The following is a 23,113-nucleotide window of genomic DNA, read 5'->3' as shown; positions in this document are numbered from 1 at the left end:
ACTGACAGTGTGTGACACGTGACCAACACCACAGCTGCTTGTAACCCTTTATCATCATGAGGATTAAACTACTTCCCTATTTATTTAAACAAAATTCAAAGTCACAAGGATGCTGGAGAAGCCTTAATGACCACAGTGATTATACCGAAGAACTACTTTCCTACATGCTACAACACTGTTTCAGCACACACTTGTTTGCTGTACACTGAACCCTTGTAGAGTCCCATGGAAGTCAGTGTTTCTCATGTGATTTAGAAAAATTCTGCTGTGTGTGATACCGTTAGGTCCGATAAGCATGTCCAAAATACGTGCTTACCCTAATCTAAATTGATGTTCAGTACAGCAACAGAACATTTCTCTTCTATAACTATTATGTTAATTTTACTAACATCTTCTTCATGTCAGAAATATTGGAACTGCAAAGGGAAAATGTGGACTTAATCAATGGAATAATTGATACCCAATTTTAGATTGGGTATTATTAAATTCCAGGCCAGACACTCATACAGATCAGTGTCTCGAGTGGCCTGTTGTGCTCCTAAAGATGCGACCACCTGGAAATCCAGTCCCAAGTACAGACCATTGTTGGATTTAAGTTGTGTCCATTTGATCAATTGGTGTTTGAGAAGTTAAGATTTTGTCAACCTTACTCATACTGAGAAGTATCTTACTTCCTGCGTAGCCTCACTGATTTAAATTAGAATATTTGTGTGCAGATACAAGAGAGGAGGGCACTGTGTGAAATGATCTGCCTAAAAAACGTGACTGTTATTCGCATGTATAAACGTAACCTGGATTGGGGCCTATATTTGTAATCACAAATCTTCCTTTTTTTGGAGCATTCCAATTCATTCTAATAATAAGCTTCAATTATTTGGTGGACTTCAAATAAATTACTTGTCAACTACCCGTTCAATTAATTACAGAATATGTGCAATGAACACTTTGGGTGTAATCATCCAGGTCTAATACATACTTAGAAGTATGTACTCTGCTTTCTAGTAATGTTTAATTAAATAAAACACTTCATTCTACCTGAAAGTTTTTAAGAAGTCTTTGTTGGCCCAAAACAGTATTATTATTACTTGGCTCGGGCCCCAAACAGAACAAAATTTTGTTCAAACAGCCTAGCTTTCCACCTCTGTGCTCTATTTGAACCTGGTGTCATTTGGTTTACTACAGAAGCTACTACCACTTTCTCAAAGGCACCCGAACGTGTTCCTTTTGTTATTTCTGGTTCCCACTGATACCCAAAAGTAAAGAGTAGCGAAAAGGTCCGTGTTGGGGTTCTGTGTGACAGAATACAAATGGAGTGATACTTGATTAATTATTTACTTACGTGTGTGTTTATTTTTGTATATTTACATCCTCTTGAGCCTCTTCAAGAAATAATGTTCTTAATAAGTATTCCCATTTTTACAGATTTACTTTTTCAAAGAAGATACCTTGCAGTGAAACTACACTTAAGGAAGAACCTTGGTTGCGATCACACAGGCTTGAAGCGCTGCGCTGAGAGGGCATAATGGTGAAACAGTGGAGCTTGTCACCCTTCCCAAGACATTCTCACGATGCAGATGAAGGGTGCAAAGCCACATTCATTATTACCGGTAAAAAATATACTGGCATATTACTATCTTGAGCCATCTAAACAAACAGGAAAAGGTGGGTGGGGAGAGAGTAACACAATTTGCATAGCCTGTGTTCCTCAATTTAGAACAGCACTTTGATGGGTGCATCTTTGGTTCCTGGCACACCAACAAGGGATGTAAGCACATGAAACCCTCTGACATACCCCCAAATGCTTCAGGAAGTTCCTTGCTCTGGGTAACTCTTTGCTTTTCATAAAGATTTGTTGCTAACAAATACACTGGTAACCCCCATTCTCAGCAGAGAAATCGGCAACTTCCAATCAGCACACAGATCGATTACCTTGTGAAACCTGGCAAAGAAAAAATGAGTCCCGGGCTGACTAACGGAGATAGCGCACGCTCTGTCTCTCTCTGCATTTCCACCAACTCTCCCACACGAGCCAGCTGTGAGGAAGATCTGCTTTGACATCACGCCAGTAACTCCTTGTAACATACACCACCACTGAAAGAAATCCCCAGTGGGTCATCTCTTCCGCACTTGGGCTGCCTACCTGTATGTCAGGTGCACTACCTCATTGAAGGGTGGCCTTCCCCGGGAGAGCAGATTGTTGAAATGGGAGGGCAGATGCTCAGCTCTGGGAAATGCCTGGCTGTGTCTGAACTGGCAGAGGGGAGCTGTGATGGCTTTAGGAAGCTTGTGCCTGGTATCGAACTAGGTGAACCAAGTTAATCCTATGTTTTCTGCCGTAGTCTGGACTTTGGTGCTGTTCAAACAGCCGAATTTGCCAAGGTAATTCCTTCACCACCTGGATACTTGGAGGATCTCGTGCCCAGACCCATGGCTAATATTGTCTCCACTCTTCCCCCCCAATCACATAAGAATAACAGGTCTCTCAGTAAAGCATGTCAGAAAATGGAACTCCCGTCTAGTCAAAACCTCTGTTTTCACCCCACAGGCAAAAAAAAAAACCCTGTTCTTCTCACAAAGGGAATTCCAGGAAGAAAAAAAAGGCATGTTGAGAGACCAAAACAGATTTGCCTGCTTCCTGGGTGCCCATCTGGAACAAGCTTGTCATGTTCATTGTTTTTCCTCGGGGTGGGCAGTGAAACCAGCGGCAGCTGTCCAGCTCGGTGCTGGTAAAGCAAAGAGCTGGGGACCTCCTGCGCCACAGTTCCCTCTTCCCTGCCAAGCGCCAGGTGCCCTGGGGAAGGGTGGGATTGAAGGAAGCTGTAAGGAGGTCAGAAGCGAGAGCAGCCAGAAAATCATGGCTTGTCTTCCCAATAGCAGAGCTTGGTCATTTCTACAGAAAGGGCATTTCTTCCAGGATATCATTCTAATATAAAATTTCCCATCAGATAACCCTAGCAGAACTGGGTTTTCCTGACTGCTTTGTGTCAGTGTGGGAGGGAACACATAGAAACTCACCTCCACGGTGATATGGGACAGACAGATCTGTCACAGAGAGTTAGGGATTTTCAGAGTTGCAAAAAAGGACTGAGAGATCCAGGTCCCCCTGAAATCTGTTGCCCTGTGTATCTTGTTCCAGTGATACATCTCTGGAACTACAAGTATTCAGCCGGCTTGAACATTTCCAGTAAATACCTCGAAAAACACCATCTGGGATTCTCCTTTTTGATTTCCCTTTCCTTCCTTTCACCGCACTTTGCAGATGTTCCAGTCTGGAAGGAGTGAGCGGGGCCACATCCGCAACCCAGCCTCAGTGCCTGCCTGACCTTCCGATCCAAAATGTTAACACCCAACTGAGGATCCATCTTTTCCTTTCTTTTCCATTGTCGTGTTTGATATGTCTCAGTGATTCTTCCTAGATGGGCACAGCAGTCACATTCTGCTTTCAACTCTACTCGGATTCTTCACTGAGGAGCGGCTCTGTGAACCCTGCTGCTTTCATTCCCGCCCCTGGCCATCTCCGGCATTCTCCCGATACACAGTGCCCTGCTTTCTTGTTGTTCGACTGAAGAACCAACTCAGGTATGCAGAAGCCTTTGAAGAAGACGAGTGAAAAGATTTCTTTAAATAACTGTGGCTTAGATCAGGAGAGGCAAACAGATGAGATTTGGGGCTTCCTGCTAGCTCAGTGGTGACGGGCTCATGCTTTGTCCTGCATTCCCCTAGCTGCCTGTCACCAGTTTTCCAGCCATTTCCTGGAAAGCAACCAACTGATTGTGTTCCCACTTTGCTATGGCTATAAACAATGACAAACTTGGCTCATCTGGCACCGCTCTGCTGAGCCTTATCTGGACCCCATTGCAACCCCTGATGAAGAAACTCCGTCCTGCCCAACTCTTTGTGTGTGTGCTGTAAATACCTGAAGATACGTTTTGTATGAGTAAAGTGCCATGGAGGCTGTGACTTCCCTACTATTGCTTCTGGCAGTCTCATGCCAATTCTCCATAACTCGCTCTGGCAAGCTGGCAGCTTCCAGCATCTGAAAGCCAAAAATAGGAAAGGGCATTTGCAGGGCGGTGATATGATGTGTGCTTGGCTTTAAAAAGGATCACAAACTTAAGGCAGTGGAGAGCAAAAAGGCATACCAGTATCACCATGGATATGTGACATTAAACAAACCACTTGTCATGATACACAGCTGACTACTTGCCAAATGGAACAGGATCTTCTTATTATTCATTGTTTTGCCCTGCAAAACCTGCACAACCGCGAGAAGGAAAAATCTCCAGAAAGGTACTGTCACTTTTCTGACCATCCCTGGCCAGACTGGAGGTCCTGGGTCAACGGTAACTCCCAGCCGTCCACCTACTCACATGCATTTGAAGGCCAAAACGTGAAATCATGGTGGGCACCCTACTTAATCGCTGCAGGAAACAGGGCTGCGGGATGAGGTCACTTCCTCGAGGTAACTCTGACACTTGTAAAGCTTCCTGTCCTCCCATGGCTTTGATTCCATCCCTGCTGTCCCCCACAGCTGGGGTGTCAGCCGGGTATTTTTCCGGCGTCTTATATGTGCCCACCCACTGCCGCCTGCCCGCGTGGCTTTGCTAAGGATTGTACCAGCCATGCAGGGAATTACCCTTCTCCTCTCTGCCACACCTCGCTGCACCCAGGAACCCAGCTCTGCCTCCACCTCAGCAGATGATGAGGTGGAGCTAACCCTCCTTTTGGTTTGGTTTCACCTTCATAGTTCACTGCGGCCAGGTAAGGGCCCACCCAAAAGGGGGCAAGAGGACTACCACATGGACAGCATCCTGAAGCATCCCATTCGCCCTCGCCTGTGCCTCCCCAAGGAGGACCTCCTGCACCGCTGCATCCTTGTGGAGTGCGTGGAGGAGCAGAAACCCCATCTCAACCTACATGATGGCTGCTTTGACCTCAGAAGAGGAGCACACAATTCCTCCTGTCCGGGGAGGGTGTCCTGTCTACCGCTGCCCCCTTCACGTGCCCGTGGGCAGCTGAAAGGGGGAAAGCAGAGAGGGGGAACAAAAAGCCAGGCGAAGGCACTATTGAAAATAGGCCACCATCCCGCGCTTCCCTGCAGCAGGCCTCCCCTGGCCCCTCAGCGCTTGCCTGCTATTTCAGCACGGCCACCCTTCGGAGAGGAGCTGGTGGATCTGGAGCAAGAGACAGGAGCGCCGGTCCCGGGGGGGGTTGCACACGCGTGGCGCTGCCGGGGCGGTGCTGCGAGGCAGGGCGCTGCCGCACACGGGGGAGCGATAGGGGACGTGCCCAGCCAGGGCGACCGCCTTTGCAAAGCGCCTACCCTCCCGCGCTCTGCATGTTCTGTTTTCCTTTGCCATTCCAAGAAAAACAATCATAAATAATGCTAATAAACCCCACCAAACCGGCCAAGGGCAAGAGTGGGTGGGCACCCGCCCTGCACGCCCCGGGTGGCTGTGGGGCAAACACGAGGGGTGGAAGGGGGGGGGGGGGGGAAGAGTGTGCCGGCACCCCCACACACACCTCCCGCATGCGGCGCCCGTGTCTGTGGAAAAAGGTGGATCTCGGATCTCGCCTCCGGGAGAGGGGCCGGCCCCGGGGGCGCCCACGCGGGCCCGGGGGACCCACGCCGGTGGGGCCGGGCACCTGCACCGCGGCGGCACCGGAGGGGCGGACCTCGTCCTGGCCGGGCAGCGCTGCCGGAGCGCTCAGCCCCACGCGTGTCCGCGGCCTCCGCGCTGCAGCGACGCGAGCGGACGGGGCGCGACGGAGCCCGGCGATGCCCGAGCGCGGAGCCGGCCGAGGCCGGGGCCGTGGGAGGCGGGCGGCACCCTCCGCCGTGGCCGCGCCGGAGGCGGGTGAGCGGCGGCGGGGTGCGCGGGGCGCCGGTCCCCGCCGCCCCGCCGCGGAGCCCCGCTTTGTTCCCGGGGGAGGCGCTGAGCGGGGCGCGCAGCGCGGCGCAAGCGACCCACGGACACACGTGTCGCCCAGGCGGGGGGAGCGGGGCGCTCGGGTGCCTTGCAGAGCCGCCTGGCCTCTTCCCGCGTGTCTCGCTGCGCGCGTGTGTCCCTGTGCGTGTGCGCGCGCGCCTGCGCGCGCGCGCGCTGGGTGTTGGGTTTTTTTTTTTTCTTTTCTTTCTTTCTTTCTGTCTTTCTTTTTTTTTTTTCTCCCCCCTCGCTTGCTCCAGGTTTTACTTCTGGTTGCCTGTAAGGGTTTTGCTCCTCCCTTCTGAAATCCTATATTAGCTGTGGCCAAAGCTGGGTAAGAAACACAGCTCATTGTTGGCAAGTGCCGATGAGCCTCGCAGAGGAGTGAAAAACAGCTCTGGGGCTGCGGCAGCGATCGCAGCACCGTCACGTAAGCGCCGAGGAGAGAGCCGGGGAAGCCCTCTCTATGCTGGGTGACTTTTACTGACTGATTTCACCGCCACCTTTGAAGCAAAAGAAGAAAGAAGCCGGGAGGTGAGTGCGGCGGTTCTCGTAGCCGGTGCCGGGTGTCCCTTTTGTGTGCAACAGGAAAAATGGGACTGTTTAAACACGCGAGGAAAGGTATCTCTCAGCTGCCCGGCTTTACCTCCTTATCTGTGCCTTACTGTATTTTTACCGAAATAATTAGGACTTAATTCCAAAAGTTGCTGACAGCGGCTAGGTGGGACTTCCCAATTCTTTGCTCGTTCCCCGCAAGTTAGCGAGAGCGCCGTGGAAATCCGCTGCCTTCCCTGGCGAAGCCGGGGGGCTCGGGCGCCTTTTGAACGTGCGGGGAGGAGGCGGCTGTTGCCGAATGCAACACTTTCCGGCGATAGGTATGCACAAGTTGGAGCGGGAAGGCGTGTTGCTCGCCGGATTAGCGGAGGGGACCGGGATTTTCGTACCGCGGGCTCCCCTTTCTCATTTTTCCCTTTGTACTCCACGGTGGAGCCGCGGTAGGGGATTTTTTTTTTTTTTTTTTTTTCCTCTTCTCCCTCCCCCCGAGAAGGAGAGGACGGCGGGACCGGCGAAGTCGTTTCTCCCAGCGCCGGGCAGACGCAGCCGGTCCGGGAGAGGGCGGCTGGATGTCCGAGGGTGTATTTTCCTAATGTATTCACACGCTAACTTTCCAGGTGGGCAATGGCAGACCACATGATGGCCATGAACCACGGGCGATTCCCCGACGCATCCGGCGGGCTTCACCACCACCCTGCGCATCGGATGGGCATGGGGCAGTTTCCCACCCCCCATCACCACCACCAGCAGCAGCAGCCGCCGCAGCAGCACGCCTTCAGCGCCCTGATGGGCGACCATATACATTACGGAGCCGGGAATATGAACGCGAGCAGCGGGGTGAGGCACGCCATGGGGCCGGGGAGCGTGAGCGGAGGGCACCCGGCCGGCAGCATGCCGCCCCCCGCCCGCTTCAGCGGCTCCCAGTTCATGGCCCCCCCCGTCGCCAGCCCGGGAGGGCAGCTGAGCGCCAGCATGCAGCTCCAGAAGCTGAACAACCAGTACTTCAGCCACCACCCCTACCCCCACAGCCACTACATGCCGGACTTGCACCCCGGCAGCCACCAGCTGAACGGCAGCAGCCAGCAGCATTTCAGGGACTGCAACCCCAAGCACGGCGGCAGCGGCGGCGGCAGCGGCTTGCCGCCCGCCGTCCCCCACGTCCCCGCGGCAATGCTGCCGCCCAATGTCATAGACACTGACTTCATCGACGAGGAGGTCCTCATGTCCTTAGTCATCGAAATGGGGCTGGATCGCATCAAGGAGCTTCCCGAGCTGTGGTTGGGACAGAACGAGTTTGACTTCATGACAGACTTCGTTTGCAAACAGCAGCCCAGCAGGGTGAGCTGCTGATTCATTTAAAACAAACAAAGGACTTTCTATCGGTGCGAATGAAAACATTCCCCTAGACACGGTGTCTCACTTTTCAGGGCTTGAAAAGGTGAGAATCTGGAAAGCAGAGTCAACTATGCGCTTGTATAAATTCTTTTTTTTTTTTTTCCCCTTAAATCGCTGCCACATTTTTTGTAGCCTTGACGTTCACGTCCCCTCCCGTAGTAATGATTTCTAGCGAACTCTGCCTTTTTATGTTGGTCGCTCCCCTCCCCTCCTCGCTCTCTTCATTTCCTCGCAGTAACGTGCCCATAATTCCCACAGTGCTGAACTGTTAGATATTAATCTTGGCAAATTGCTTAATCTTGTGGATTTTGTAAACGATGATTTCCAATGACCTGAACTGCGTTCAAATTCTGAGTGAACAGGGAAAGAAATTTGCATTAGTTGGTTGCATGAACTTTGAAGGGCAGATACTACTGCACAAATGCTGCCATCTTGCTTAATTTTTAACTATGCATTGCTGTGCAGACTAATAAATTTTTCTTTTTTTTTTTTTTTTTTTTTTTTTGGATACGCTAAACTGGAAGCTTAACAGATGTGGGCCAAACCTTTCCAGATCAGGAAAAGTAATGCTGTTACTTAAAAAGTCTGCTACCCATTCCCCCTCCCCCATATGTACAGACAATAATATGGTGTGGATGGAATGTTGACTAGTGGCAAACATTTCACAGATTTTTTTTTTTTTAATTATTATTTTGTTTCTGTCTTCAGCATTTTGACACTGTGCTAATATAGTTTATTCAGTACATGAAAAGATACTACTGTGTTGAAAGCTTTTCAGGAAATTTTGACAGTATTTTTGTACAAAACATTTTTTTGAGAAAATATTGTTAATTTATTCTATTTTAATTTGCCAATGTCAATAAAAAGTTAAGAAATGCTTTAGTTTTTCTAGGAGTCATTTACCAGTATTTTTCTTCAAAACTCTTCCCCACTGTCCCTGGTAAGTAGAACATCTATCTGTACGACCGTGTTGGTGTGCAAAAAGACATTCCAAAATAGAAAGTACACTACACCCATATATATGTCATGGTGAACTCGGTAGGTGAGCGGGATTTGAACATACTTGCAGCATAAAGCCTCATACGTAACATTGTAATATGCCTGTCAGTGTGGTTTTATGAAAAATAAAGTTACCGAGGCGCAACATTTTTGTGACTTGCCAACATACTTGCTTTAAATGTAGTTGTCCAGAGTTATGATGCATAAAGTATTTATTATATTTATCTATTAAACTTGTAATTTTATAAATCTGCTTTCATTTATATAGTAGACTTTGTTCTTTTGTATATTTATTATCTCACCTGGAAGAGCTATGTAAAAAGACCAAGCGCTTGACACGCAGGTATTTGTAACTTGGGAGGGGGAGGGTGGTGGGCGTCGTCCCGTCCCTCTCGCCTCACAGGGTTAACACGGGAGAGCGCCGCATCAATCCAGATCTGCATCGCACCAGAACCGACTGTGTTTCCTTTCCAGTGACTTAGGAGAAGGGGCCTATGTCCCTAAAATATTCCACACTGGGACATCTCTAACCCCCTTCTCCCGGCAACTGCTGCCAACCGAAGCCACAGAGACAAATCCGTACAGGTCTGCTGTAAATATTTGGGAGAAAAATGCCCATTATTAGAAGGCAATTGACATCTTGCTCCTTTAGTGCCAACTGTTGCAGCCTTCTGCCCCCACTCAGCCTTTGGCAAAGCGCCCGCACAAGTTACTACTTCAGTGAGGACTGCCGGATCGGGACCCTGATAATACATGTTAATCCCGTTTAGCCACGCTTCCCGAGTTCGATACAGGAGCGATACCACCGTGCTTTCTTTTTGCTTGCTTTTTCAGCCTCGTCTTCTGAATTTATTAGGAAGAAAAACAACATGGTGGATGTAGTTAAATTTTAAACCTGGGCACGTAAACAGGGGAGGGTATCGCCACACAATGGGAGTGTAAATAGCAGTGTTTTGAATCAAGCTGGGAAATTAAACTGATTACTATTGCTAAAATTGTCCCAGCTGGTGAGAAAAGTGATACTTGGCCTTCTTTGCCTTACAGACGTGAAGCAGCTAATGTTTTATGAATGTAAAAAAAAAATAACGCTTGTATTAAAGTATTAGCAAAACTAGAAAGAAGGAAGCGTACGCTTCTGGGAAAACCTGACGACAAAACGCTCTCTGCAGGCAGTAGCAGCCCGTTCTTAGACAACACTCGGCACCCAAGAATTTAGAAAAACAACCGTCTGCTTTCAGCCAGTGATCGCTAATGTTTTGTGACAGCAAATTTAACATCAAATGGCAGCGAATCATAACTTATCAACTCACCAATGACGTAAAAGAGTGTGTAGAAGAATACAGCTGTAGTTTTAAGAGCCGTTGCCCAACTTGCCACTATATAAATCCTTTTTCCATTTTAAGGCTGTTTGATCTGCACACGTTGCATTGCCCTCTTCTGCTGGAGTTTGGGAGGGTGATTTTTCTGATTCTAATCAACTTCTTATAAAACAGACTATCAAATTATGTGCATACCAAATTGCATAGATGTTTAAAGCCACCACGATCTCCTAAAACAAAAGGGAATACTCTTGCTTTAATGATAAGCACTTTTGCTTCATAAAGTTGGTTAAACAACAGATTCTTCACAGTTGAGACATCACTACTTAAGTCTGTCAACATTAAATCCTTCCATATAAGCTTTTCCAAGAATAGGCAGTTTCACGGGCACGCTGGTAGAGTCTATTTGCATATGACTCCTTGTAAAACTCCTGAGAGCTGCTGCCTCCAAACAACAGCAGCTACTGAAAGCACTGGCTTTGGGCAAGGCATCGTCGAGGAGTTTTACGATTTCTTAAAAGCGGACCCTGGGGAAATTTGCAAAACAATCATATTGACTACCTTGTCCCTTAATTTCTAATGAAGAATCAGATCCCAGTGGATAGCACAACTACATATTTTCTTCTTCATAATATCGTCCACCAGGCAATATTGGGGGCCTGACCCTCATCTTCGGACGTGAACCCCTTGGCAACGCCCCCAGCTGGCTCCCACGGCTGAAGCAGTAACAGGCCTTCAAGTGGATCCTCTCTAGCTTCCACACTGTATAGAAATATGATAAAGTAATTTATCATTTGAACCCAGCGATTAGTGAAAAATGCACAGTGACCCAGTTTTCCGGCTACTGCCAGATCCTCGCGAAGGACGTTGCCGTCTTGCGTCCCATTATAAGTTGCTTTCAGTACAGGAAACTTGACCTCTGTACTTTGGCTGGTTTTCAAGAACGTCCAACATGGTACATGAGATCTGCTCCTCTTTAAGCCACCGCCATAAATAGATACGCGGCTCTATTTGGAAGGGAGATCAGCTCTAAGCCGCCCCGCCACGCAAGACACGCTCGGCGGAAAACTAGGTGCCCATTAACGCAATCCTCTGCCTTTTTCCCCGGGAATACAGAATTCACGGGTGGGCGCGGGGGGGCAGCTGCCCCCTCACCGACGGGGCTCCGCCGCCGGACGCCGAGGCCGGGGCCGCTGCGGACGGCCCTGCCCGGCCCGGCCCGGCCCGGCCCGGCGCGGCTCCCGGCGCGGCCGCCGCAGCCACCTGCGGGGGGCGGGCGGCGGCGCCACGCCGCCCCCGTGCGGGCGGCCGCCCTCCCTGCCGCCGCGCTCCCGCGGGCGCTGCCGGCCTCCGCGCAGCCGCCTCCGGGCGCGGGGGGCGAGGGGACCCGCGGGGGCCGGGAGCCGCCCGGCCGGAGCCGCGGAGCTTCCCCCCAGCCGCGGCGTTGGGCTGCGCGGGGCGAGAGGCCCGCACCGAGGGCGTGCGGCAGGGAGAGGAAGGGCACGGCCGGCAGCGAGGGGAGCCGGCCATGTGCCCTTGCAGCGCCGGTGCCCGTCGCAGCCCTGCCCGAGGCGCCCCGGAGGGCCCGCCGGGCGAGCGGTGTCCGCAGGCGGTGGCGCTGCCCAGCACCCGGCCGCACGGCGCGGCACGGCGCGGCGCGGCACGGCGCTGCGGCCCGAGGGGGTGCGGGGCCTCCCGAAATTTCTCGGCGTGGGTTTAGAGAAGAAGCAAGCAAACCTTGTGAAAACATGCCTGTTGGTCTCAGGTTTTATTTAAAAAAAAGAAAAAGTTATATAAACGACGATTATCCCCTGCTTATCTTGTCTTGCTAGGGGGATTGGAAAATTCCAACATCTGGATTTGCAGAGTTCCTTTCATTTGTTTCTTTTTTTGCTTCCCCCCCCCCCCTTTTTTTTCCCCTAGGAGATGTTTTCCACACTCCAGATCTGCTAGAGAAGTTGGATACAAAGCCCCGTGGGTCGCTGGTGTTCGGCAAAAGGCTGTGGCATGTGTCTGTGGAGCCACGTCATAATACTTCTTCAGGGCATGGGTAGCTTCTGCGTCAACACCTTGGTGTAGGAGCCGTCCTGTTCCTATCCTGCTCCTCCTGCCCTCTGCCTCCGCTCCTTCCTGGCTGCACAGCCCAGCAGGGCTTAATGTGAGTTGGTACCCAAGGGACCACTTCCTCCTCGTATTAGAAGCCTCAGCAAAACCGGGATGGGCACGGGCATGGAGGGAAGGGAAATAAAGTCAGAAAAAGCAGTTCTTGTCCCTGACCCTACAGCTATCCTTCTGAAGCCTTCATTTCCTCCAAAATACTCGCTACTGCAGACAGGAATAAGAAATGCCAATGTTACGGATCTGGGCTACGCACACCAACCTTAACCTGATCTATTTCTGTATTATCACTCATAGGGATAGCAGTGTGAACAAGGACCAAGTAACGTTGACAGGAGCTATTTAAATGATAAGACAAAGTACTTTTTAAATAGTCAGGCAAATATATTTGTCAGATAACACTGCATATGCAATAAAACTAAGATGAGGAATCAAAGGAATTTGGAACCCAAGGCAGCAGCATTTTCTCAGGGTTTCATGTATTCTAAGTGCATAATTTTGTCAGTACAGAGGAGGTGTTTTACATAGTTTCTGAAAATATATTTACACATTTCAATATGGTGCCACTATTGTGCTTGCGCACAAGATAAAGCTGAGTCTCAGTGACTGCAACAATAACGAGATACATCAAGTGACTGAACAGATGAGCTGCTGTTATGGTAGGTTCTCTGTTACTCTCTTTGCCTCAGTTTAGAAAGAAATTTGCAACACCAGGTTTTTAATAGAGATGGATCAGGTATTCTGATCAGTCCTTCTCCATCTGCTGTGCCCTTCCCCCTCTTAAAAAATTACAGAGGGGCAATTTGATCACAAGCCTGAAACAGATTTTGAAAGACACATGTTTACCATATTAAAAATGTGCAAAAGATTTTCCAGCTTACCAGGCTTCATAAAATCTGACCGCTTCTCTCACCTTTTTCTTTCACCGGGCCATTTTGTCATCTCTGTCTATTGGCGTGTTCATCTGGCAATATATTCCCTATTTTATCAGCAATAAAGTAAAAGAAACTTTCAGAATTGTGAAGCTCCTAAAACCGTGGCTGAAGTTACTACTGTGAGTACATAGCATTTCTTGAGCTCAGACACTAAATACTTAGCAGACGCTCACCACAATAAGATGCTGAAGGTGCACCTACCTATGTGCAGTTCTGACCCAGAGCCTCCTGAGAATTGCACTGTGAGTTTCCCAGTGCAGCCTGCTTCGCTGGCGCTAGCGCCCTGCGCAGGAGAGGGTGAAGTTTCTCAAAGTCTGTAAAATGTCTTATCTGCTGCCATGCAAACAGAAGTAGCACAGATTTCACTCTCTCTCTGCCGGGATAAATATTTAAAGGCTTGTTACTCAAAATCTTTTCTGTTTTCTTCCAGCTACATTATTTGGGCTAATAATTCATACTTTCTCTGGCTACAAACCTTGTACAGCTCTATGTCCTCCATCAACTTTGTATGAAGTAAAGTATGTATTTGAAGGCAGGAATGGCTTCCTGGGATTTTCCAATGATGGGAAGTGACACCAAGCCTCTGCACGCATCTGCTTTGTACAGAAGCTAAAGAGTTACATTTTGGATTGCTTATAGGATTATAAGGGTTATATAAGTGTATTTTGGGTTGCTTCTGGGCTGTTTATCAGCAGGCTGTGCTAAGGCTAGCATGTGATCTGACAAGGGGATGAAGGGCAAAGTATGAACACAGGTATGGAGATGAATATAAAGCCTTTCTAAGTAGTAGGCAAAAAAGACTTAGTTATGATCATCACTGAGAAGGTTTTAGGGGATAGGTCTGAAAACCAGCCAGCCCTAACCCACAAGCTATAAACAGGTGCCTGTCTGTGGAGTGATGGGGACAGCTTGGTTTTTCTTGTCATGTCTGATGGGGCGCAATGTTGTACACTGGAGAAGTGGAGAATTCGAGAAAACATGATGTGTTAACCTTCTTCACAGACCATTATTTACAACATAAACCTGAATTTGCTCTGGCGGAGATAAGTGAGCAAAGCTGCCGCTGGATGGAGCCCATGAAGCCTGCAGTCCCGTGTGCCGGCTGCTCTGCTCTTGGGGACGGAATCTGTGTCCTTGCTTCTGGAAGACGAGTAGGGAGCAGTCCCATTCCTAGTCAGCCACCACAGCTGGAAACTTGTAGCCAAAACATGGACTTGAAGCCTGTGCTCAGTCCTGCTTGTAAAAACCACCTTCTCTCTTTTTAAATGCCCTGTAATCCAGTATCTCGGCCTCGTCTGGCGGGTTTCTTTTCGGTGGCCAGGAAGCACTACAGGCCCCGTGCTTTCTCTTGCCCTCACTCTAGTTTAATCAGGGTGAAAATAAGCCGTTGAAAGCGTTTTGAGGTGGTGTGTGTTTGCTTTGGGATGCGCAGTCAGCTGGTGCGGTGGTTTATTGCAGCCGTGCCCTAGGGTGGCAGGGGAGGGCGACAGCTGGTCTGTCACCAGTCACCTTGTGTGTGACTTTGCCCTATAAGGACAAGAGCAGCCTCTGACGGACGTCTCGCCCCGTCCCCGGCTTTGCAGATGGGGACCCGCTGCAGGGCAGCCCGCCGTCCCATCCCGTGGCTTCTTCTTCTCTTTCTTAGCTCTCGCCTTTTGAGGCGGGGTCCTCTTGCCTGACCTTTTAATCAAGCACTTTACATGAAAGACAGCGATGCAGAGATAATCACACAGATTTTTGAAAGGAGCTGTTTAAATTGTTGATACTTACTTGGAGGTGCTTCGTTTCAGTTCACAGTTTATATATTGAAACAGAGCAGGAGTAATTTAACATGACAGATAAGCCCACGTTACCGGAGCGGCTGCAGAAAGGCTGCAGTACTTGGAGCTTGTCCACTAGGTGTAGCTGAAGCCCTGCATTTCTTATTGATTAAAGTCTAAAAGAGCAGCCTTTTAATTCGATTTGTCATATACGTTTTAACCCAATGAAAGGTAGTCAGCGTGAATAATGATGGATGCTTATGGAGTAGAGCCTTTACTTAATGCAAGAATTGCATCTCGGCAACTCCACAATGCCATCACGAAAATTAGGTTAATATGCACAGGGACTCTTTACTCTGGTTCCTCTAGTCCAGACCTTCTAGTTCAGGAGTCTTTTTGACGTGGTTCATTTTACATGTAAATATCGCAAGCAATGAAGTCCTCTATTAGCGGACCTGCGTTTGGTTGTGTGTTTTTCTCCCAGGCTCTGTTACCAAGGGCTGTGTTTAAATGAGGAGGTTGGCTCCACAGAAACCAGTGAAGCAGAGCACTTCTAAATTCCAAAGCTGAACTCTCAGTTAGTATTTTGGCCTAAGGAAGAAAGGGAGAATACTTTGCTTCCTTGCCTCTCCTTCAGATCTCTCTAGCTCTTTCTGTGCGTAACAGCTTTGCCCTGAATGGTATCCTTATAACTTTGACTGAAGATAAGGCAAGCCAAGAAAAGACCTGATGTGTAAGCCAAGTTCAGGAGGTCCATTCTCCATGTTGGGGGGGCAGTTTATGGTTAGCTTTCAAAAGGCAGTGATCTTGATTTACAAATTGTGAAGATTAACAGGAATTAAGATTATTTTTCACCTGTGATTTTCCCACATAAGCTTCATCACCAAAATGTAGATCAGTGATATTCTGGGTCTAATTCTGACCTAGCGTGGCCAGTGGTGTCCACGCCAAAAATCAAGGCCTGACTGATGGCTCACCCAATATAGCCATACCCTTGGGACCCCTTTTGGAGTGCAGGCAGTACTTTACGCCAAAACTGCATTGTATATTCTAAGTCTAACGCAGTTATTTCAGTTTCCCCTGAGTCATCCCACCGGTGTCAGTGGGCCTAAAAGTGCTCTGAATATATTATTCATTTTAGGAGGACTATACATTGCTTGTCCAGGGTACATCATAGTGGTGTAAATCAGTCTCAGGTCTTGAGAGTCTGGAGTGGTGTTGCTGGAGTCCCTGCTTGACCAAGTGAAAGCGTTGAATGAGCACAGCACTGTAGGCGCGGACATGAACCATCCTCTGTAACTCCAACACCTCGTGTTACGATGATAATTTCAGATTGGATTAAGTCAGGATTCACAATCACTAGGATGACCAAGAGCCTATCTGAGGTTCTTATTAACTTAATTCAAATATAACATCACATATATGAGTATATTCTTAAAGTGGCCTTTGGGTCAGGAATGGGTTAGAGTATTTTCTGATCCGTATTTTCCTCTGACATTAGCTTATTCGTTTTTATGACTCTTAAAATCATTCTAATAATGTTTTAGTGGGACCTTCTGATTACTTTTTTCCCCTCAGCGTAAGGTGAAATAACTTGAAGATGTCTTCTTTCTTAGTTTTGTTTTTTTGTATCACCCTGGTAGCAGGTGGCCTTTAACTACTGAAAAGGAAAGGAGGGTAGATGGAAAGCTGAGTTGGATGTTTTCTGCTAAATCTGATTGACTAACATTTTCCTAATTTTTTTTCCTTCCCCACAAAAATGAACAGCTCCAGACTGCTTTTGGTCAGTGGCTTTTGCCAGCCTCTTTCATTGTGAGGAAATTGCATGTTACTTTTTAAGGAAGCTTAAGTATATGCATGTTTAACTTGCATGTATGTCACATCTTAGGGGTATAGACACTTTTGTCTTTCTGGTTGTTCTGCTAAAACAGCGAAGAAATAGATGTATATAGTATTTAATATCCCAACCAATTCAAGTTGCCAGTAAAGCATCCATTGTTATCAGGGGGGTTCCATACTTTCCTTTAGAAAGGCAAGTAGCCAGCTTATACCTGCTTGTGCCAGCAGTTACCGGGTTCATGATTCCTCAGCGTTTGTTGCCTGAGATGGATGATCATGCTGAAATGCTGCATTTCCCTCTTCTTCCACTTTTTGATGAGAAGATTGATGACCTGTGGGTATCCTTGACACCTGACAGTCTAGGAAGGAACAGGGTGACAGAACAGGACTTTGAAACTGATAAAGCCTCACAAGGACCCAGCTGGTCAAACGTTAGTTGGTGACATAAGAGGAAAGAGAAGACAGAGCAAGCCAGACTTAAAGGAACTGTATCTTCTTCTTGTTTGCTGTTGGCTGGCACAAAGGAGGTTTCTGGGGGGCTTACTGCCCAGTGTGCCCTCCAATAGCTTTTCCTTTTTGTGACTGGCAAATAAGTGAGAACGAATAGGACTAAAGACAGATTTTATTTTTTCCATTCTGTGGCTGGTGAAACAGTCCACAATCTTACGAATAGTGACTACCCTTCCTGCCTGCTCTGCTAGCTGATCTCCTAGTGAGAAAAGATTACGGCACAGAAGCTAACACTAAAGAGCCTGGAGGTGCAACCAGAGAGCAGGAGCCTGCTGCGCCGGGAGAGTACAAGCATGCAACAGAAAGGTGGCTCTGGGGGACTTACCCACTGGCTATCTTACAAGACAGGGAAGGCAGGTGGGAGACCAAATGAAGAGAAAAAAAGAAAACAAGCTGAGAAAAGGTAATATTTATTAGTCATTAGAATAACAATATGACAGCCCTAAGATTTTATTTACATTGTCCTGTGTGGGTTGTCGTAGTCACAGCCCCTGAAATGGCTCGGAGATCTCACAGATGTCTTATGAATTTAATGAAAATCAGAGTTCCAATTTTCTGTGGTCGTGTGAAGTCCAGTTCCTTTGTATAGGGAAGATTACTTTATATTGGCTACCATTTAGGCCCTCCAGTCCTACAATTTACCTAACTTAGCCCTCCTTTGTGCAAAGCAGTGCGGTTTTTAGACCATCTTTATTCAAGTTGACTAGACGGGTCCTGTGAATTTCACAACCGATGCAAACCCTTCACAGAAAGTGAAGGCACATAAAGCACGTAAAGACACTGAACATTTTTGTGAGGTGGACCTCCCCTTCACTCTAAGCATGCAACTCTGGTCCTCATGTATAAAGCAAGCACGCCACAATTAAAGTGGAAAAGAATCTGAGCACATCTTGTTCCCATCTGCATGACCTTGGGCAAGTCATTATTTATTGTGTATTAACATGTAACACTTTATGTCTTAGTTTACCCTTTCAAATAATGAGTACAATGTGCTTTTTGCAGTTCATTGCTGCTTGATGTTGAACTTGCTTAATAGATTATATTAGATCCTTGCATGCAAGCTACTACACAACTGGAAACCTCTGCCACAGAAGTTTGTTCCTACATCTTTAATTCTACAAGTTTGATTTAAATATTTTAACCACAGATAACCATGATTTGTAGTAAAATATGTTTTGGGCTCAGAAAACAGAACTAATAACCAAAGGGAAAAAAAATTAATAAGGTAAACGGTAATTAGTGATGTGTCTTGCAATGCTATAGGAACACAGTCGATATTACAGATTGGATAATGATGATTTCAGAGTATCCGGGTGAACTAGAATTGTTCTCTCTGATTCCAAGGGGGGTGCTAAATAGCTGAGTTTTCCCTGGTTCAGCAATTCCCCGTACTCCAACTGGTTTGGGAGCCTCCAAATTACATGACCTCTCTGAGGTTATTGAGAAGCACTGCGATCTAACCCGTCCTCTCTTTTAGAGTGCTGTTAGAAGAAAAAAACTTTTTAAATTCATTGTAGTAGTAGAGTTTTGGAGACACCTCTGAAGATACCTAAGACTAAATATTATGCATATATCTGTCCCTATACTCCTATTCAAGTTCAGGATCTAAATTAGAGACCAATTTGCCTTTCACAATAAATATGACTTGCATAGGCTTTTTATGTACACAAAATGAAGATGTACTATATTTTAACAAGTTGGTGACATTGGTGCCACCTCTTGTATTTGTCTTTCAGCTCAGTAAAATGTGAAAGTCACTCTCACCTGATCTTTTCTTTATTCATCCTTTCATCTCTTGGGGTTTGTTTTCTTCCTTACTCATTTGGTTCCCCAAACGTGTTATGTTTAATAAGGCGATTCTACCTAGACAGCTAGAAAACCCTTATAAAAAAATCCAATTAACACCGTTTTGCAGTTTTGATCTGTTAATGCCAATATACCTTCCGTTAATGCCAATATACCTTTTGCATCCTTTTGTGTTTTTCATGTAGTGATTCTCTTTCCATGCATGTCTTAAAATAGGTCATTGGTGTTTACATCAGCAGCAGTTTTAGACATCACGGTAGTGCTGCCAGCTCTGCAGATCACCGTGTGGTTCCTTTTGAACTAACAGTTCATCAGCCACCCTGTCATTATCCTAAAAAATAAGATTCTCATTAGGACTTACTTCACCATTACTGCCTCTGTTATTTTCCCCCTTCTGTCTACATGTCTTTATCTTTCACCACAAACGTGCCCCTCATTTCCAAACATTGTTTAAGCGTTATCTCAATCTGTGTCATTCCCATTGTGTCAGTCCTTATTCTTCCCTCCCGTACTCTTAGGCAGGTTAGTCATAACCTCAGTGTTGCTCAGCCCCCCGCCCCCCTCAGCTTACTTATGACTGTCAGCAGAATTTGGACCTTGTCCTTTCCAGAGAAAGATGTTTGGCTCCAATTACGAGATGCTTTACCGCCCATGTACAGCCCATACAGCTGAGAGAGCTCGCCTTCAATTTCTAATTTGCTTTATTCTCTGTGCTGCTCACCAGCAGGTGCTGCTTGGGAAATCAATGGCAGTTCCACACCCGGAGCAGCTGCAGGACTGAGCCTTTAATAAGTCTTTTCCATTTCTAATTTTTACAAGCCAGCTCTAGCAGCAATCTAAAAAAAAAAATGTTGCAGATTGATAATGAAACTGATGCAAGTGAACATTACTAGCAAATGGAAGGGGCTAGAAAACGGAGGGAAAGACAAAAAGCTACCTCATACAAAGCAAGTCAGTTTACATTATCTTACTGGAATAGACAGTTTCTTCTCTACAACTCACGCTTGACCAGCGTACCGTTGGCATTTAAAAGGCTTCCAAATTACACCTGATATGTGATTTACAGCATGATTACATCTGAATTGGGCCCAGAGATTTCCCCTGGCAGGTTCACAAAATGTCTGGGGTTGACAGTTGACTTGGCCCAACTCTGTTCCCACAGTCTGTTGATAGAAGGTCATTTCTAGCTAGAGGGGCATCATTTTAAAATTAAATTAGATTAAAACTAGACAGTTTCAGGATTCGGTACCTTTTTGAAGTTTCATGTTAGCTTGTAATGGTGTAAATCAGCAGTAACTTCACTGCAGTACCAGAATAACTGGAAATAGCTAATACTGTTCTTTTCCTTCCCAATAAATTACCTGTATGTATTGGAGGAGAGTTGTTTCCAAACTGCAGAGATGCGTTCAGGTGTGACTGCATGCCTCACCTGAGGGATTCCTTTACCTTATGTGTGATTTTTCAAGTGAAGTTATTCTCCAGTTTGCCAAATTCTTCAAATAGCACATAGCATAATGTATTTATGGAGAGTCTATCTCCTGGGCAAGCTGAAGCGGTGGAAATTGCCTGGAGAAAATGGAAACCCTGATAATTGATTTTGCTTGCTCTTAAGGTTTCAAAAGACTTGAATCTTTCCAAGAATAAATCAGAAACTGTTCAGTAGCAAACCATGGGGAATTCCTCCAGATTCTTAGAGTGGTTTCCTTGCTAAATTTCAGAAATTATATTCCTACTGATGTAGATTAAGAATTAAATTATTTGCTTAAAATAGTTAAGTCTGCTGCCTATTGGGATTTTCTGTGTCAGCTAATTTGGCTGTGTTATTAACTGCCATTGGTAGTCAGGATCTTTGAGCTGTAGAAGAAAAAACCTGGCAAACCGTAGGTATATGACAAACCCTTCAGGCCATAAAATCTTATTAGAAGGCAAATCATAACCTCCCAACCCTTTTGAGATTGATTTGGAACTAGGAAATCTGTAGAAAATTGATGCAGTGTGGAGCACCTGCTTTGTGTATGCAAATAAATGCAAATATGTTATTTTTTTCCCTTTTTTTTTTTCATTGACACAGGACTAAGCAAGAGAGAAATGATTCCCAAGAGGTCACCGTGCAAAATGTCTGATTGGTCCAGATGTTTACGACATTTCTAAAGAAGTAAATTAAACCCAACGGAGATTGGTCTTGACAGACTTTGCACTGGGACCTCAAAGGACTCTCCCAACCCTGGTTCAGTTGTAGCTGCCCACAGCAGGGAAACACTGCCAGACGCAGCAAGCTTCTGACTTCCAGACCACCGCTCACACATCACTGTGCTTCTGTGTCTCAAGACCTTTACGAGGGCTATTTCTAAATTCTAATTATACATTGTACGTTATAAGCATTTCTAAATCCTTCATACATGCTATACTTTCATTATATGTCTTACATACTTGCTTGTTACTATATGTTATCATGTTATAAGTATATTAATTATGTAATGGCATAAGTGTATTATGGTACATATTTAAACAGAATGGATCAATTTTATTTCCAGATATATTATATAATTAACTGAAGTAGTGGTACTGCAGGAATTGGTTCTGCCCAGGTACAGTATAATCTGAAAGACTTGTATCTTTCCAAAAGTAAACTACAAACTGTTCAGCAGGAAAGCTGTGAAGAACTCCTCCAGGTTCTTAGCAGGGTTTCCTTGCTAGAATCCAAAAATGATGCTCTCACTGATACAGATTTGGCATTGAAGTGGCAGGCCATGGCAGTCCAGTGCAGTCTGCAACTCCGTGTATGACGTGACCAGGAATAATGTTGTCTCCAGATTTTTCTTGTGCTGCTGGCAAGTGGGATCTCGTGGAGCAGAGCGGCTACAGTTTGCAGAGGGGTGCAGATGGCTCTTTTCTGGCCAGTGTAGAAGGCAGGAGACCCTCCCCAGCCTCTTCACCTTCTGTCAAGACACTGGCCTGCGGGCCAAAGCAGTCTGTATGGCTTCCAAGGGATATTAGGGCTTCTGCAGAAATTAGGTGGAAGAAGAAATAGAGGCTTGCCACTGCTCGTGATGAAAAAGAAACCCTCAAAACTTTTTAAAGTGGTTTTAACCAACACAGTATGGCCTTCAGACAGAGTTTGCATTTTTTAGAGCCCTTGAGCATTTGAAAGGGAGGCTCTAAACTTGAACCGTGGGTCTATTGCCTAAACCTTCCATGGCACACAAAAAGAATACATAAAACCCCCAAAAGTAACTGTTTCAATGCCGATGACATTAGCACTGGAGGGAGGGGGGAGAGCATCAGCAGGTGAGAGCTGAATGTTGCAGTTGAGGAAAATGGCCTGGGGAAAGAAAGGAAAAGGTATGTCAGAAAAAGATAGAAAGAAAACCCAAAAGATTCAATAGCATTGACTTAATTATGAACTTGTCCTTCCATTTAGTAAGCCTGAATGCATTGAATATCATACAGAGCAAATGATAAATATAGGTAGAAATTTACTTACTAGATTAGTTTTCCCCTGGGAAGCCTGTTTCTTCAGTAGGTTTATGCTGCTGATGGTTATATTTAATCCAGAAATAGGCTGCAAGACAAGCAATTTCTGTGTAACGTTACCAATAACACCAGTGGAAATGCCACTGTGCACCAAAGAGAGTGTAGGGTTGTGGATATGCAAGCCAGCTCACAACTGAACACAACTGAAAAAGAAATTCAGCCTTGTTACAGCAAATTCTCAAGGAGTGGTCTAGCTTTAACATGGGGAAGGTACATTTCTCCTCTTTCTCGTGGATTAGAGAAAGCTTTTCTTTCTCTTCCTCTAAACAGGGACATGAAATGCCCAAAGCATTGCAAAAGCAGAAACGTCAGAAGCAGTGCAGGTTTCACAGAGAGGCTTTTCAGCCAGCTCTCTCCTCAGCTCGCCAGATGCAACCATCCCAGCGTGCAGAGTCAGAACGCCAGTTGGTCAGTCG

At 46.6% G+C, this 23,113-nt stretch overlaps 2 protein-coding genes across 3 annotated transcripts in view; both read left to right on the top strand.

Moving 5' to 3' along the window:
- The first annotated feature begins 6,207 nt into the window (after positions 1-6,207).
- Positions 6,208-9,128, top strand: CITED2 (Cbp/p300 interacting transactivator with Glu/Asp rich carboxy-terminal domain 2). Its single transcript, XM_076333730.1, has 2 exons — positions 6,208-6,461; positions 7,100-9,128. Exon 2 carries the CDS (start codon positions 7,107-7,109, stop codon positions 7,830-7,832), a length of 726 nt encoding a protein of 241 aa, XP_076189845.1. The 5' UTR covers positions 6,208-6,461; positions 7,100-7,106; the 3' UTR covers positions 7,833-9,128.
- A 2,077-nt stretch (positions 9,129-11,205) lies between these two features.
- The window catches only part of TXLNB (taxilin beta), a 51,906-nt gene continuing 39,998 nt past the window's right edge, over positions 11,206-23,113 (top strand). The window contains exons 1-2 of one of the 2 annotated variants that reach the window (XM_076333727.1): positions 11,206-11,267; positions 12,119-12,353. The gene's annotated coding sequence lies outside the window, so the exon portion shown is untranslated. Of the gene's footprint in view, positions 11,268-11,894; positions 11,950-12,118; positions 12,354-23,113 lie in introns of those variants that run through there. The other variant, XM_076333729.1, reaches the window with a different exon arrangement.

Source organism: Aptenodytes patagonicus, chromosome 3, assembly GCF_965638725.1.
Source record: "Aptenodytes patagonicus chromosome 3, bAptPat1.pri.cur, whole genome shotgun sequence".
In the NCBI taxonomy this organism is placed as follows: domain Eukaryota; kingdom Metazoa; phylum Chordata; class Aves; order Sphenisciformes; family Spheniscidae; genus Aptenodytes; species Aptenodytes patagonicus.
This window is presented reverse-complemented; position numbering and strand designations above follow the sequence as displayed.